The sequence below is a fragment of the Emys orbicularis genome, chromosome 2 (genome assembly GCF_028017835.1).
Source record: "Emys orbicularis isolate rEmyOrb1 chromosome 2, rEmyOrb1.hap1, whole genome shotgun sequence".
NCBI classification, from domain to species: Eukaryota; Metazoa; Chordata; order Testudines; family Emydidae; genus Emys; species Emys orbicularis.
This window is the reverse complement of record NC_088684.1, coordinates 212,439,772-212,456,477: the sequence shown is the minus strand read 5'-3', so window position 1 is coordinate 212,456,477 and position 16,706 is coordinate 212,439,772. Positions and strand designations below refer to the sequence as shown.

General features: G+C 41.6%; 1 protein-coding gene across 2 annotated transcripts in view; it reads right to left on the bottom strand.

Moving 5' to 3' along the window:
- Window positions 1-16,706, bottom strand: part of MYRIP (myosin VIIA and Rab interacting protein) — a 353,060-nt gene that overhangs the window by 183,715 nt on the left and 152,639 nt on the right. For both annotated transcript variants that reach the window (XM_065399403.1, XM_065399404.1), the window contains exon 2: window positions 15,967-16,188. In XM_065399403.1, coding sequence (XP_065255475.1) covers window positions 15,967-16,188 — 222 coding nt within the window. The remainder of the gene's footprint in view (window positions 1-15,966; window positions 16,189-16,706) is intronic.

Genomic DNA, 16,706 nt, shown 5'->3' with positions numbered 1-16,706 from the left:
CCATGGAAGAGGAGGATAAACTGTCAGGACTCGGCACAATGAATGCAGATTCCCTGTGCAGCACAGAGCTGGACTCTGCACAGAGCTACTCTGCCTAGCACATTGTGGACATGGGTTGGAGGGGCACACAACTGGCAAGTCTGTACAGTATTCCCCACTTAGAGGGAGTATGCAGTAGCTCCCAGGAGTCTCCCTTTGAGCACTCTGCATTCTGGTGGTAGTGAGAGATGACTTCTTTACTGGACCCCACAGAACTCCCCAGGTGCATAGCCCCAGTTACATGAGCTCACAATTTGCACTTTAAAATATGAATCCAGCATTTTCAAGGTCAATTAATTTCTAATTAATGTAACAATCCTGAAACATTTCAACCGGCTCTTCAACTGTACAAGTCCTGTGAGTCACTAAATAAGGGCCTTTAGAGATAATTTTGTTTTAGAACAAAAGATCTCTTTATGGGCATCATCATCTCTGGGAGACTACAGGCATACAGCACACTGTGTACACAATATATCCCCCCTAAGAACTAATCTGGCTGACACTCTGGAAATTGCCTTTGTTGTAAGGGTTAATGATGTCAGGATTCTCTGGAGTGGGTTACTAATTTCTAGGTTTTATCAGGGATTAATGGTTGCACACATAGTGTGAGGAAAACTGAGGGCTCAGCTAGTGTATGCTAATAAAAACTAACATATGTCAAAATCAGTTAACCTTATATCCATCACTTTAAAATGCTTGATTGTACAATTGAATTAAAAAGAATTCCCTGGATAAATGCTCTGGCTAAATGCTGTTTTAAGGGTGCCTCCCACAAAAAAACATATTTAGCTGATTGCTCGGTCTAGTGATTTCCACGCCTTACTAATTTTTAGCTTCCTTTTCTGAAAAGGAGATGTTTACAGGGATCCTCATCATCGCCTCTTCACCACCTTCAAAGGCAAAAGGCCCACGTTGCAGCACCCTTAGCCTTCAGGAAAGATGGCCATATACAGCACCCTCTGCAGACTGTTGACAACACTCCGTGAGTTGGTCAATCAAAGACACTGACTCCTGCCCTCTCTTCTTGCGCCCTTCTCCCCAAGTCTGACAAATGAGCACACTGATTCCATAGTGTTTCCAGATCCTGCCAGCCTGAAAACTGTCAGGTGACCTTGGAACCCAAATTCTTTTTTCCCTACTGTAAAATGTTCCTAGTGGCTGTTGGACTGCTGCTTCTTGATAGCGCCCAGAGGTCCCAATCCGGATGTACAAACAGAGGTAAATAGGGTCCCTGTCCCAATGAGCAATACAATCTAAGAAAATGAGCAGTATACAAATAGTGGGAGAGAGGGGGACAATCATACATACATATTATGTGGTACACACATGTAAGAACTCAGCCAATATGTAAGGGACAGGCTGAAGGGTAGCTGGGCATATATATTTAGTTTGGTAAAACTGACTAGCAGGCCTGTGTGCGTGTGTGTGTATTCCCGGACAAAAAACTACTTTAAGATGGAGTTGAAGTTGAGTGTCTGGATTGGGAATTTAAGGATAAAAAATTATTACAGTGATGTTGTAATTATACCCAAAACAAGCATTGTAAACTCAGAAAATTCAGAGTTAAGATCAAATTTTAATGAAATCCAAACATACTCTGCCATATAGATGCCATGCGATAAGCATACAATTATGAATGCTGTATTTTAGTATTTGTGATAGCAGATTAGATTAAACCAATTTTTTAAAATACTTTCCCCTATGGTGTCACTTTGTTGCAATGTTTTTTAAATCCATTGACTTCAGTGGTACTATGCTGATATATGGCAGCAGAGGATCTGGTCCAAAGTGTCTCTGATGCTCTCATTTCAGGCTCATGTTTTCCTGAGGTGCTATGAAACAACATGTCCAAATTTATCCCAGTTAAAATGAGATTGAAATAAACCATAAATTCCCTTCGTTTTGGTCTCAACAGTTAAACAAGACTTTATCAATATATGTTCAAATAACAAATCCCACAGAGAAAAGTAGTGAAAAATACTTGCTTCTAAGCAGCATTCAATGTAGAACATAAAACCACAAAAACAAAGCAGACTCCACCCCAAAGGTGCTGATGATAGTTCTCAACTAAGGTAGAATTTCTTATACATTTCGTTATGATTACTGATTTAATTTTACAGAGCAAGTTTCATTTTCAATTTACCCAGAGCAGTCAAGCCTTGCGTTTAATTTATATGGTATTTCAGGATTCCTAAACCTCATAACTTTGCTAACAGGAAAAGAATGGTTATTTACCCATAACTGTGGTTCTTCGAGATGTGTTGTCCAGATGGATTCCACTCTTGATGTGCATGTGCCCCATGCACATGAGGTTAGATTCTTTTTGATCATCAGAGTCCATTGGGGCTGTGCAAGGGCCCTAAATATCCTTGTGCCCCCACACATAAAGGGCTCAACAGGCCCAACCATCCCTCTGTCCCTTCACCAAAACAGAATCCAGATGGTATATGTGGCAGGGAAGGCGGGCAGCACAACAGACACTGCAGACCAAAAAGAATCTGATCTTGCATGCATGGAAAAAGAAATGACTTATGAGATGGCTACTTTCTATATTCCAGTTTGTTTAGCCAAGGAAAAAATATTCTTTTATTAGTAATACAAAATATCCAGAAACATGCCATGACGTCACCATTAATTAAATATTGAACATTGAATTTTCAACTCTTTCACAGATCAGCAATAATTAAATAGCAGTAGTTACCTATGAAAATTCAAGCGCTGTGTACATGTTAAAAGAATGCATAACTAACCAGTGCCTTTACACTAAAGACAGACTTTAAATATTGATGGGGAAAGAATAAAGAAAAGTTCATGGTAATTTAATAGCTTTGATAAATATTAAGCCCCACATTTTCCAAAGGTTCTCACCTCCTGCTTTCATCTGAGTGCATGGAGCTTTGTATCAAAGATGCTGATTCTCACCTCTCTGGGTGCCCTCCAAAAGCACTTACACCTGTAATTTTTACAGATCATAATTTGTGCAAATGACAGAATTCACAGATAGAAACCCAAATACACAACTGGTGCATATAAATTCTAGCTTTTACACACACACACACACACACACACACACACAGTTGTGCATGCACACCAAGGAACCCCATTTTGAGAATTTGTTCTAAAAGGGTTAAACACTTGTTGGTTTGGAGAATTTGTGAAGAGAGGAAACCTTTGTGCTATATGTCCCAGATCCAAGTCCAATCACGTCCAGGAGAGTGAAAGTCCTTTATAACTAGTGACCTATGTGAAATGAGTTAGTAGCCTCAGCCCAGTTCCTAGCACATCAGTGTTTATAATAAAGACAGAGTCCCTCACAGTTAGCAGTAATTGTCACTCCATTTAGCAGTTTCAGGCTATGTCTACACTACAGAATTATGTCAATCTAACTTACATCGGCATACAGCCACTGCAGTTATTAAATCACTTATGTGTGTGCATACTTGGCTCTTGTGTTGGTGCTCCATTTCCTTACTAGGAGCACTTGTATTGATTGTATTGTCAGCATGAGGCATTGTGGGATGGCTCCAGAAAGCCACTAACAGTCAACCTAAGCAATACAGTGTCTATGCTGCATTGTGCCAACCTAATTACATCAACCGTGACTCTATGCCTCTTGGGGAAGTGATGTTACTAAATCCGCATAGAAAGGCACTTACATTGGCAGGAGCCAAATTTAAGTGAAGACACTTCCACAGCTAGGTTGACGCAAGACAGCTTACATAGACCTAACCCTGTAGTGTAGACCAGGGCTCAACAGAGGCCAAGGGGACTGAATGAGTATGGTAGCAAACTACCCTCTCATTTCTTGAAAGTGCATGAAAGTTTTGCCTCATTAGCAGGCCATCAGGAGACAAGGATTACTTTATTTTCCAGGGCCATTAACTCAACATCCTTCACAAATTTGGGAATGAGAACTAAGAAGTTGAAAAGTTTGATGAGGCATGGATGTAGAATAAGAATTGTCAGACCATCACTGAATCTAGAACGTCAGAATCAACTCACTTCTAGGTAGGATCCCTTGTACTAATAGGCAAAATATTAACTGAGCCCTTAACATTTCCTTCAACAAGGAGGAACGATACTACTGACTCAGTTCTACCAAGCAGCAGAGAACATAAGGCTTGGACAGAATACTCTGGTGAAATGTCTTTATTGTTTTTACTCCTTGATTTGTAATCCCTTATTACTTTACACTTTTTTCTTTCAGTATTTTAAGTGGATTTTTACATCTTGTATTCTTCCTTGTTCTACATACCCTTGCTTCCCATGACTCCACTTCCACTGATCCAACCGTGGAACTGCCATGCTAGTGGCCCTTCTAGTTGGGTATCCTGTCTCTAAGAGTAACCAGTACCAAATGTTTCAGAAAAAGGTGCAAGAATCCCATAAAGGGCAATTACAGAATAATCTGCCAAAAAGAGAATTTTCCTGCTAACCTGTCAGAAAGTTAATCCCTTATATTTTCTATCCTATCTGTTATAACTGTGGATATTCTCATCCTCCATACAAATGTCTAAGCCTTTGAAGCATACTGATTAAAAATAATATTTCCTATTATCAGTTTTAAACATGTCATCTTTCAGTTTCCTTGAATGTTCCCTTGTTCTTATATTAAGAAATGGGTATATAGGAAGACCCAATCTACCTTTTCTATACTTACTATTTGTTATTTTAAATAACTCTATTATATCCCCTCTTATTCATCTCCTCTCTAAATTAAATAGTTTCAAACTTTTTGCTTTCTATTCATATGGAAGTTTTTCCTTCCCTCCAATCAGAGTTATCACCCTTCTCTGAGCACTCTCTTTTTCTGAGATATTTTCGGGGTGATCAGAACTGGACACAGGTGAAGGAATATCACCGATGTATATAACTGCATTCTAATACTTTCTGTATTCTTTTCAATTCCATTATTTATACATCCTAACACTAGTATTTGCTTTTTTTTGACTGCAGCCGTACATTGAGCAGAGGTCTTCACCAAGCTGATCTACTACAGTGACACTTCTCCTGAGTGTTTATAGTTAATTTAGTAATGCCACCACCTAATTCTCATATAATGCTTTTCATCTATAGAACTCAAAGTACTTTGCAAAAAGAGGACAGTATCTTTCCCCCGATTTTGCACATGGGTAAACAGAGCCACAGAGACTTGTCCAAGGTCACCCAGCTGCTCAGTGGCAGAGCCAGAAATAGAACCACATCTCCTGAATTCAAGACCAGGGCTTTATGCACTAAGCCATGCCGCCTACTCTCTGGAATATTTCAATCTTCTCCAGTCTTGACTATCCTAAACAACTTTATTATTATTAATAATAATAATTATTAATAATAATAATAATAATAATAATAATAAACAAACAACAACACATAATATTTAATCACTGCAGTAATCCCCCCCTTTTTTGCTCTCCTCTCCCTTCTGCTAATTCCATTTTTAGATGCTTTCCCCCAAAACGAATGGCAGCATTGCAGATTGTTGTGTCTTATGCAAGTATACCTTGATTCTGTCTAACAGAATAGAGATTTTCACAGTGCATATATTAGAAATAACTAAAATAGATCAGAATACCAGAGAAACCGCAGAGACCAACGTACCAAAGCAATCAGTGTGAAAATTTCTTTTAAGCCATCAAAACATAATTCAACCAAAGAACAGAATAGACTTCCCTGGTTCTTGTGAGGAGAGCACCTTGCTTCTGTGCTCCCCTTGCATACCCTGAGCAAAGGGAGCGTGGGTCAGAATTGGGGCTATGGCTTTATAAGAGGAAAAGGAGAATGCATTTTGGATGGTTTACATCAGGTTATGAACCTACACATTATACTGGATATACAACTTTATAACTTGGAAACATGGGCTTTCTTGATATTTATTTTGATCAGCAAATCATTAAGGTGTAACATAAATTGTGTCATTTAGTGGATTTAAAAAAACATCACAGTGGAGGCAGTATTTTCTGCCACTAAAACATGACAGGATGAAAATGTTGTGCACCTTTTTCATGTCCTGACATTTCAGATTACCAAAGTCATGGTAGGTATATCTAGTTCAGTTCTAGCTTAGCCCAAAGAAGTGGTAACATTTTCTACGATCATTGCACATGCCATATTTCGGCACTGCATGCTGCCAGTTCCTGTGAGAGTTTTCTCAAAGTGGCAGAGCAAGTACAGTATGCAGCACAGATACCCATATCCACATCTCATACAACTGTAAGAAATCCAGTTTTACACAGAGCTCTAAGCTGTGGCTTAAGCAGACCATCCAAAAATATGTTGGCTCCGTCCTAGCAGATGGCTTCACCTACTTGAATGCAAAACAAGATTATTAACCAGTATGATGCCCTATTTAGCTTTCTGCAGCCAACTCATGAAACCAACTGTTTTGTTACACCTGAATGTATTAGTAAACAAATACTGAGTCCAATTATTAGCTACTACTTATTTCTTAACGTACTGTTGCAGGGCTTTACCAATTCCAACACTTTCTTCAGTCAAATATGATGATTATACCCTTAAGTTGTACAACAGCTGTTGAAGGCGACAATCTAATACCACCTGTGCTTTTAAATATACCTCTGTCATTATTATTTGTATTACAAGAAGGCCTGGAGGCCCCACTGAGATTGGGTCCCATTGCGCTTGGTGCGCTACCTACCCATAGTAACAGACAAAGCCATGCCCCCTAATAGCTTGCAAGCTGAGCAAACAGACAAAAGAGACAAAGGAAGTATCATCATCCCCATTGTACAGATGAAATTGAGGCACAGGAAGATTAAGTGACTATGCACAGTTCTAGGTGGAATGGGTTCAAGATGGAGTTTGCAGAATAGAAGGGAGCCGACTTGAGTAATGCTGAATTCAGTGGGATTATAAGGAAATTACCTGCCAATCTAGCACAAATCAAAGTACATGCCAAAGAGATGAAATAGCCACTACTGTCTCAGTTTGTCCATGTTGTTATTTTTATCTCATATCACAAGGTTTGTATTGTACAAGGTATTTTCTTCCATAAAACTGGACACACTGAAACATACTTCAGAGCTTACTGATTGTACATTGTGCATCAGAACAAACAATAGGACAAATAGTGGAAGCAATCCTGCAATTGATTCTGTGTGGGCAGACTCTCATTGGCTTTAATGGGGCTCTGTGCAAGCAGACTCTTTTCCTCCCACACAGCGCCCCACTGAAGTCCATGCGGTTTCCCCAAGGCAGAGTCAACTGCAGGATTAGGGTTTTATTCACTACTGTTCCTGCAGCCCTTATGCAGGCAAAACTTCCACTGACTCTCTGATGGGAGTTTTGCCTGCATAACGACCACAGATTTGTGTTTTGTGTTGCAAGTTTTAACATTATCAAAAACAATTGCTCTAAATCCAACATTTTTACATCAATGTTAGTAATGGTGCAGGTTCATCAAGGTCAAATATACTGTGTATTGCAGATAAGAGAGACCTTGATAAATTGTCTACCTGTTCCACTGCAGTAAATATTTTAAAAAGAATTCCTGTATTTAAATTCCAATTCTATTAAGACAATACAATTTGCTATATTATGTGAATTGTTATAATTTAACTAGTACCTTATCATCCTTCAATCATACACCACAATAAGTACCAGATTAAATGTTGTAAAGAGCAACCAAAAAACTCCAGATCGAGACTCTGAAGATATACATGACAATATTCTTTACCCCCCCCAAACAGCAATTTAATTACTGATGCAAGTAAGGTCAACACCAGGGAATACTAAAAACAAAGAAATAGTTGTTCTCCTTTAATATTAAACATTCAACTAAATAGTACTACAAGTAGACATTCGAATAAATTAAAATATACCATATATATTTAAACTAAACAACAATAACCTGGAATTTTAACGTAACTTATCTGGAAAGAACACATTTTGTGGAGAAAAGCAATGGAATGTAAATGAAATAGAAATCTCAATACAAACATACAACAAACTTCTAAAGTATGCACTTAATAGAATGTGAGGAAAGGAAAAAAAAGTGTTTTCTTCAATTCTCCTGAGAACCTATACAGACACAGCTATAAACCAATTCCAGAAATATTAAAGTTCTATGATAAGATGGATCCTATACTACATAAAGTAGGGTTGCCAGGCATCCGGTTTTCAACTGGAATGCCTGTTAAAAGTCCGGTCGGCAGTGCAGCAGGGCTAAGGCAAGCTTCCTGCCTGCCGTGGCTCCAGGCGCCGCTTACCTCAGGTGGCTCTCGGAAGCAGCGGCATGTCCTCCCTCTGGCTCCTAGGCAGAGGCGCAACCAGGTGGCTCTGCACACTGCCCCGTCCACAAGCGCCGGACGTGCAGCTCCCATTGGCCAATCATTGAAAAGTTTATGATTCATCGAATATGATTAACCTATTTGTATGCATGTATCATTTTGGTATCTGAAGTTAGGAATATTGTCTATGCATCTATTCCAAATGTGTTTACACCTGGGGAACGCCCACTAGGCAGAATTCATCAAGTGACGGCCTGAGTTTGACACCCAGCTTGCAAACTGAAGTTATACAAAAGAAAGATGCAGCAAATCTAAAAGATAAGATAAGGAGTTTTCATCAATCTTGGCTACATAGTGAATTAGACAGAGCTTTTTTGCTTTTGAGGATTATTGATCCAAGAGTGCTTGGCTGTTTATTAATAGTCTTTTGAATGCAGAAAGTTGATATTCTTAGTTAAATAAATTTTTCTTATGATAGTGATATTGTGCAATATAGGGAAGGGGCGGGCCTTGGACCAGTTCGGAGCACCAAAATCATACAAACCTGCCACCCCTGGTCCCCTCTGGTGGTGGCCAGGCCACATAGAGGCCTGCTGCACCCTCGGGTAGGAGAAGTGAGTCTTTTACCTCAAGCTGTAGAGGCTCATGCATTAAGATCCAGAGATCCCAGGTTCAAGCCCTGCTGCCAACAGCCCAGCCAGGAGTGTGGTGTTACAGTTGGCTTATTTGAATATCTTCCAATTCTTTGCATTGCTCACAGCAGGGAAGTCAAGAACCAAAATGAGACAGGATGGGTGAGGACACCAGTCCGCCAAGAAAATCACCCCCTTCCTGTCATTCAGCCCTTCCCCACAAAAGGGAAGCAGTATGGTGTGTATTTTTAACAGTTTGTAATTCGTGTCAGGCACAAAGTTCACTCCAGCTCTTTTCCAGAACAGGGCTCACAAGTGTGGGTGGGTCAGGGTGGCCATTGCCAGTGCTCTTGTTGTCCTGTGGATCCAGGACTTCATTCTGTAGGGCTGCCAAGCTAACGCTAACCTCATTTGAGAAAGAAACCAAAGAAAAATAATCTCAACCATCAGTCATATCTAAAGTATTTCTCTCACATTTACTCGCATGGAGCTACACGGTGACGTGCCCTTGCGCAGATATGCAGGAGCCAGGCAGAAAACCTCCACTGCTTGTGCTGTCTTGTACAAGGGCACAACAGCAGTCCCCATGAGTAGAGACAGCACCGTTGTTGCTTTTTCTGAGGAGCAAATCACCCAGAAAGGGACAAGCAATGAGGCAGGACAATCGATCTGCCTCTCCTCTTTGCACCAGCTTACAGAGTCGGGGTGGGTCATTTGTGGGAGAGCATGGGAGCATCACCCTACTGAATGATGCACCGCATCTAATGAGCAATCCCAGGAGATATTACGCTTTCTAAGACTCAGGGCTTGGCTACACTTAAAATGCTATAGTGGCACAGCTGTGCCGCTGTAGCACTTCAGTGTAGACACTACCTTTGCCAATGGGAGGGATTCTTCCATGGGTGTGGGTACTCCACCTCCTTGAGAAGCAGTAGCTAGGTCAATGGAAGAATTCTTCTGTCAACCTAGCACTGTCTACATGAGGACTTAGGTTGGCTTAACTACTCTGCTCAAGAGTGTGGATTTTTTTATGCCGACCTAATTTTCTACTGTAGACCAGGCCACAGCCTTTCCCAGTGCAGCTCCACATCACTCCTTAATTACACAACTGAGCCAATAAATTGGGTTACAAAATTATTAACAGCAATGATGTTAGTAATTTATTCACTGAAATATAATGCATGACAGGTTCCAGGTCACTGGCCTACAGCAAATATTTATAACTGAGTTACAAACCAGTGACCCTGGAGAGACTGTGACAAATGTGCTGATTTAACTACAGTGCCAAAAAATAACAATTTTTATAAAGTAGTTATGAATTTTCCTTGTTAAATGAAACTCATCCAAGACTGTTTTCTTGCTGAGCCAATAAATAAATGCTGCAGGTATTACTCAGCGGCATTCTCAACCTTGGCTGCCCATCCCCTGCCTGTAAGGGTGAAGGCAGGGGAAAAGGAGGAAAAAGTGCAATCTGAAATGCTCGCGTGACTAAACTAAGAATTTGCATGAGCTCTCTAGCTCTTTTGTCAAAGAAAATACTATTGTCACTCTTCTGAACTGTCTCTTCCCTAAGATGGGTGAAGAAGGTCTAAGGAAAAAGTGAGAGTGAGCAAACACCGTGGTGAATGCATCCTTTTGTTGACTCAAAGCCTGGTGTGTGGAAATAATGCTGAGACACAGCACTTGCAGGAGGCAGGAGTTCACAACTCCAAGAGGAGGGTCTTTGGCAAAATGCTAGAATTTTTTTTCTTCTTCATTTTTATGGCAAGCAGAAGAGCCAGAGAAAGTTTGTGCGTAAAGGAAAACATGATCTGCCCGTCCTACTTGCGTCTCTGCGCTTTTGTTTTCAGAAGTTTAAACGTACTTAAGTGTTTTCCAGCAGCAGTTTCCCAGCAAACACTTCCCCCAATAAATGGAATGCCAGAACACACCTGGGTCACCCAGCAGCAATGGAAGCGTGTAAGCTTCCAAATGAATTCTTACCACATGCGTTGCCCACCACTGAGGACATTAACAATATTCATTTTGTTCTGTTATTATAGATGGAGCTAGTAGCTGCCAATAGCTAAGATTTCCCAACACTTACCATTTTAAAATCCTGTTCTCAGTTGCTTATTTATTGAAACATTGAAAAACTACCCACTTGCTGGGGTCCAGTGGACAAAAATGGCATGTCATCATAATGCATGCTCACAAGAGGACTGAAATAAGGTTGCACAGAGAAACCTTAATTCTGCCATTTCCTAACGTTTACGTGCTTAACATTTTCAGCCATAGTTCTTGGAGGTAATAACAGAAATGTAGGGCTGGAAGGACCTCAAGAGGTCATCTAGGCCAGCCCCCCCACGCTGAGGCAGGAGTAAGTATACTTTTACTAATGATTTAATTATACAGTGGTCTGGAGTCTTTTATTATTGTTCCATGCATTGGCCAGAGGGAAGGGTTGCGTTTCTAGAGCAATGGAGTACGCTCCTTCCCCTGTACCTTTGGTTTGAAAGTATTTTCTCTTCAGCACTCTCCACACTTGATGGTCAGGGAGCAAGCACATGACCTGACACTTTTCTTTCAATTAGATGACAAAGCCAACCCAACAGTCTCTCAAGGATTTGGTTTAAGACCGCTGTAAATTATATTTTCAAACTGCTTTCCTGAGTGTCTTGTTTTCATGCTTGATGCGGCACGTACTTTTTCCATGCAGGGTTATCAGCTATGATTAGAAAGCTCCAATTGCCAGAATCCCAAGCTGTTTTTGATCAAGCAGCAGTAAGAAGCATCACTGAGTTTAGAATCAAGATTTCAGATTTATTGTATAGTAAATTACATGGTAACTCCGATTAATCTTCAGTCTCACAGTCAAGGGAAAAAAAGGTGGCAGACACAAATTCTATTTTTAAATGAGCCTAGTGTCTTTCTGAAAAGTCCTTCTATAAAAGATGCTCAGATTTTCCTTATGTTCCTCTCCTCTCCAAGCCCCGCTGTACTGACTGAACAGCATCGTACAAAGGATGTGAACTGAGAGAACTCTGTCAAAATGAACCACATATCCTTTGCACCGTACTATGCTTCTGAAACGAAGTATTTAACCAGAGGATCATAGGTATTTGCTAACTCCCCATTCTCCATTGACAGTGAGCAGTTATAAGCAAATACACAGTTTTTAAAAAGGACATATTTAGGCATTCAATGGCCTGTGAGTTTGGTACGTGACGTACATCCTTTTACCTCTAGGTTACCATAAACAGCCCAGTTTAGCAGTCCGAAAATCATTACTATCTTAAGGCAACTCAGTAGCCTATTGGAAACAAGTTTATGGTCCCAGACTAGATCAGGGGTGGGCAAACTACGGCCCATGGACCAGATCCAGCCTGTCAGGGCTTTGGATCCGGCCCGTTGGATTGCCACCCCCATGGCGCCGCGGGATCCCTTCTGCTCCTGGAAGCAGCCGGCACCACGTCCCTGTGGCCCCTCAGGGAGGAGGGGGCAGAGGGCTCCACGCACTGCCCTCGCCTGCAGGCACCGCCTCCCACAGCTCCCATTGGCTGGGAACAGGGAACCACGGCCAAGGGGAGCTTCGGAGGAGGTACCCGCAGGCAAGGGCAGTGTGCAGAGCCCTCTGCCTCCTCCTTCCTCAGGGGCTGCAGGGACGTGGTGCCGGCCGCTTCCGGGAGCGGCGTGGGGCCAGGGCAGGCAGAGAGCCTGCCCTGGCCCCTGTGCGTGCCGCTGCCACCACAGAGCTGCTCCAGTTAAGCAGCGCCGGGCCAGAGCCACACCCTGAGACCCTCCTGCACCCCGCACCACAACCCCCTGCCCTGAGCCCCCTGCCACACTCTGCACACCTCCTGCACCCCAACCACTGCCCTGAGCCCCTTCCTGCATATCGCAGCCATTCCCACACCCCAACCCCCTGCCCCATCCCTACATTCATGGCCCTGAATGCAATTTCCTCACCCAGATGTGGCCCTCGGGCCAAAATGTTTGCCCACCCTGGACTAGATCCTAGCAGAATGGTGTCCACTTCACAAAAACAACTGGCACCAACTGCACCTCCACTGGCAGCCTCAAGAGAGGAGCCAAGGGCTGAATGAGCATGGAAACTTCTCATCTCTAGAGATGTTACAGGGCAGAAGAGAGGTGCAATGGCAGGGCCAGTGGGCATCATTGCCTGTTCTCATGGTAGATTACTTCAATCTCCACTAATGTCAAACTGGCACCTTTCTTGAATAATGAAGTGACCTTCAAAAACTGAAAAAAATGTATTCTTATGATAAAAAAAATCTTAAGGGAAAGTAGCTCATTCTGTTTTCTATGCTCACTGCTTCTGAAAATGTGTCAGTTGATATTTCTACACACCTGGGAAAAAACTCTAAAACGATCCTGTCTAATTTGGAGAAAACAATTGGTTATCCTTAACAGAGCCCCAATAAATCTATTAATTTATATGTCTCAAATATGTTTTCATAACATGTCAACAACAACATTAGAAATAATAATACCCCCCCCCTCAAAAATCCATGATACGTTAAAGGCTTAATTTTAGCAGAGACCAACCCCGCAACCCATATCCACATGAGTAGCCCTGTCAACTTCAGGTGTATTACTCCTGTGATTCAGGGAAGCCGGGCCTCCGTTTTATTCCTGGTACAACAAATAAATGAACCACACAATAAAATAATCAGCAGGTGTGTGTAATGAATCCCTTCAAATTACTGCAGAGCTTCAGAAGAACTAGCAGATATTTCCTTATACAGCTAGGCTGTGACTTGGATTAAAAACACTCACACAGGAATAAGGGGGAGTAAGAACTCCTTTCACATCCCTACGCAACAATGCAGACACATAGAAGCAAGTATGGTTACTTGACTATTTTCTCCCTCCTCAAAACAGATTGGCAAGGTGGGGTGAAAAACAAGCATAGCCTTGACCAAAGTAGTTGAGCCAGTGAGAGCCAGTAATCTATTATTGTAGGCTGGCAGGAAATTACTGTCCCAGGAAGCAAAGAGGGAGTAGAGAAAGAACTGTGGCTCGGAGCTGCGTCTCTGATTCATAGTGCCTCCTGGTTTATTGCCATTTAGGCACCACCCCAACTGAGGGCTATGCCTGAAGTCACAATCCCAGAATTTTGAAGCATCTTGCATCAGCAAGGACTTTCATCCCCATTACCTTTAAAGGTAAAAAGTATAAAAGAGGCTGAAAGTGCAAAAAAGTCTTTTTCAATGATGACTGGATCTGTGCATAAAAGGGGAGGAGTCTACTGGCTATTTTATTGATCTTGCAACACCAGTGCTACCAACCTCAGAGCCAGCATCAGATGATATTGAGATCCATGAGCTGGCTGCTGATGTTGGGGATTTCTGTCCCCTAGATGAAAATATCAATTCTCAGTAAAAAAACAAACATAGAAACAAACAAAAACACTTCACAGAATGCTACTAATAAATGCTGTATTATAGGTATCTGGTCAGCAACATTTAATACATCTGTACTTATGTCTATATAAAACACATCTCTATAGATCTATATTTTTATACATAGAGTTTTTTAAATTTTGCAGGATACTTTGAAATACAGAGCAGTATTTTCGGTGCCTTTTGCATCACTTTGCTGTATGCTTCATGCAATTTATGTCAAAACCTTTCAGTTGATTGCTGTTTGCTATATATGGCTGTCAAGCTGAGTTTCACTTAGATTTTTGTTACACCTTTTTAGCAGTTTCAGTTAATATAATTTTATACCTATTGAGTTTAGAGTTTTCTATTTGTCCGAACCCATCTGGACAGCAGAAATGAGAACTTTGTTCTGGTCTATAATATATTGCCCATCGTTTTGTGAATTTTGGATGTTTCATATTATGTGGAATACAATGCGCCTGATTTGATCTCACTTACCCTACTGCAACCCCACTGAACTCACTGGAATTACTCCTGATCTACACTGTTGTAAATAAGTTCAGAATCAAGAACAATGGGGTTGCTTTGATATAAATGCTGACTTCTCTGTGTGTGGGGGGGGGGAGGGGGGGGGCTGCTGCTTCCTCTTCTCCCTATGCCCCTGCTGCTCCCCTTCTTTGTGCTGTAGGGAGGCAGGGAAAGGTATTTCATGCTGCATCGGGGCACCAGAGCCTAACCTAGCAACCAGGCAAAGGGTGGAGCTGACAGCCGTGGTTCATGGGATGCCATTAATATATAAGTCTTTCAGTGGGCTAAAGGAGAGCTCCTGATAAGAAACAGCAGTACTTCCTCTTAGACAGGAGTGAATTGGAGCCTGGAAAAGGGATCAGGGTGGTCTCCTTTATCCATTTCCCCGCCAGGAGAGAGGAGGACTGAGATTACGTGGCCACCCTGGGCCAAGTTTGTTTTAGTTAAACTACCATAATTGAAACAGAGCCATGCAAGACCAAATGTCTCCCAGGAAGATTGGCCCCGAAGAGCTGTTTTATGTGGGCTGGCTCTTTTTACTGGTTTGGGGTTTTTTTTCACGCTGGCTTAAAAGGGTTGGTTATCTCAGGCCCAAGGGGTGGGGAAGCAATTCTATCCAAGGTTCCATTAGGCAGCATTTTTTGAACTAGTCCCAGTTGTGAAAATTACGGTATTGTTTGGAATGTATTTTTGAAGCATTTAGTGTTCTGTGGAAAGTCTGTCATTTAGAAAAGCATTCCAGACAAATTCACTGCAAGATAATCTACTGTGAGAGACCCTTCTTCACCGTCCCGGCCTTATTTTCAAGTGATTGCTGCAAAATGGCTGGCCACCTTTTAACCATCTGTGCTTACATGTTAGTAACCTAGATATTTAAGATCACACCCCTTATGCAGACTAAATCCAATTAGTACTTGTTGGTTTATCAATCCAGCAAAGCAGATTTAGAATAAAACATTCCTGGCCCAAAGCAATCCTTAACAACAACTTCTAGACACTCTAGAGTATTCTCTGTCTTATGTCTTTCACCTCATCACTGTTAACAGCTGACAAAGAGAGGGAATAGGAGGAAAAGTCAAGTCAAGATTTCAGTCCAGCTGTTCTATACCTGGCAGTGGTACAATAATCACCTACCTAGCTTGCTGGCAGACATTGCAGAGCCATGCCTTGTCCTTCTTCTGATAGGAGCTGCAGTTCTTGCAGATGTTGTATTTGCAGTCTTGGCACTGCCGCTTGCTATTGATGAGAAACGTAAAAGGAGAGCAACAGCGAATGCAACAGTGCTCATTAAACTTCTGCTGCTTAGAAAGGATGCTGCACTTGTTACCCTCTTCATCGAGTTTCTGCTTCATTTCACTGGAACCAAAAAGAAGAAACAAAAAGACAAATCAAAATAATCCTCCATTTGGAGTTCTCTCTGTACGTCATTTAGCCCCCTTCTTACAGCCGCATCAGGCCCCCAAAACAACCTTCTATGGGAAAAATGCATGATAGAAATGCATAGTCTGGCCACAGAACAGGGAATCAGGAGCTTCCGCATTCTAATCATGCCTCTGACTGTGCACTTGGGCAAGTCACCAACTCTCTAGACCATGTTCTGGAGCAAACCATATGACTTCACATATGTGGCCCTCTTCTTCGTTAATAATTAGTAGGGTTTTTTTTTTCTGTTTCATTCATTGCTGTTTTTAGAATGCTTTGAAGATGAAAACCACTGTACAAAAGTGAAAGAGCTGGTTGGACAGTATTTTTAAAAAGTGATCTGATTCATGAGGTTATATTATTCATAAGGGCCACAATTCAGCTTAGATTGCATGCTTAACTTCAATGAGATTTTAAAATGTTGCTGAATAAGGGCAAATATTGGACCAACT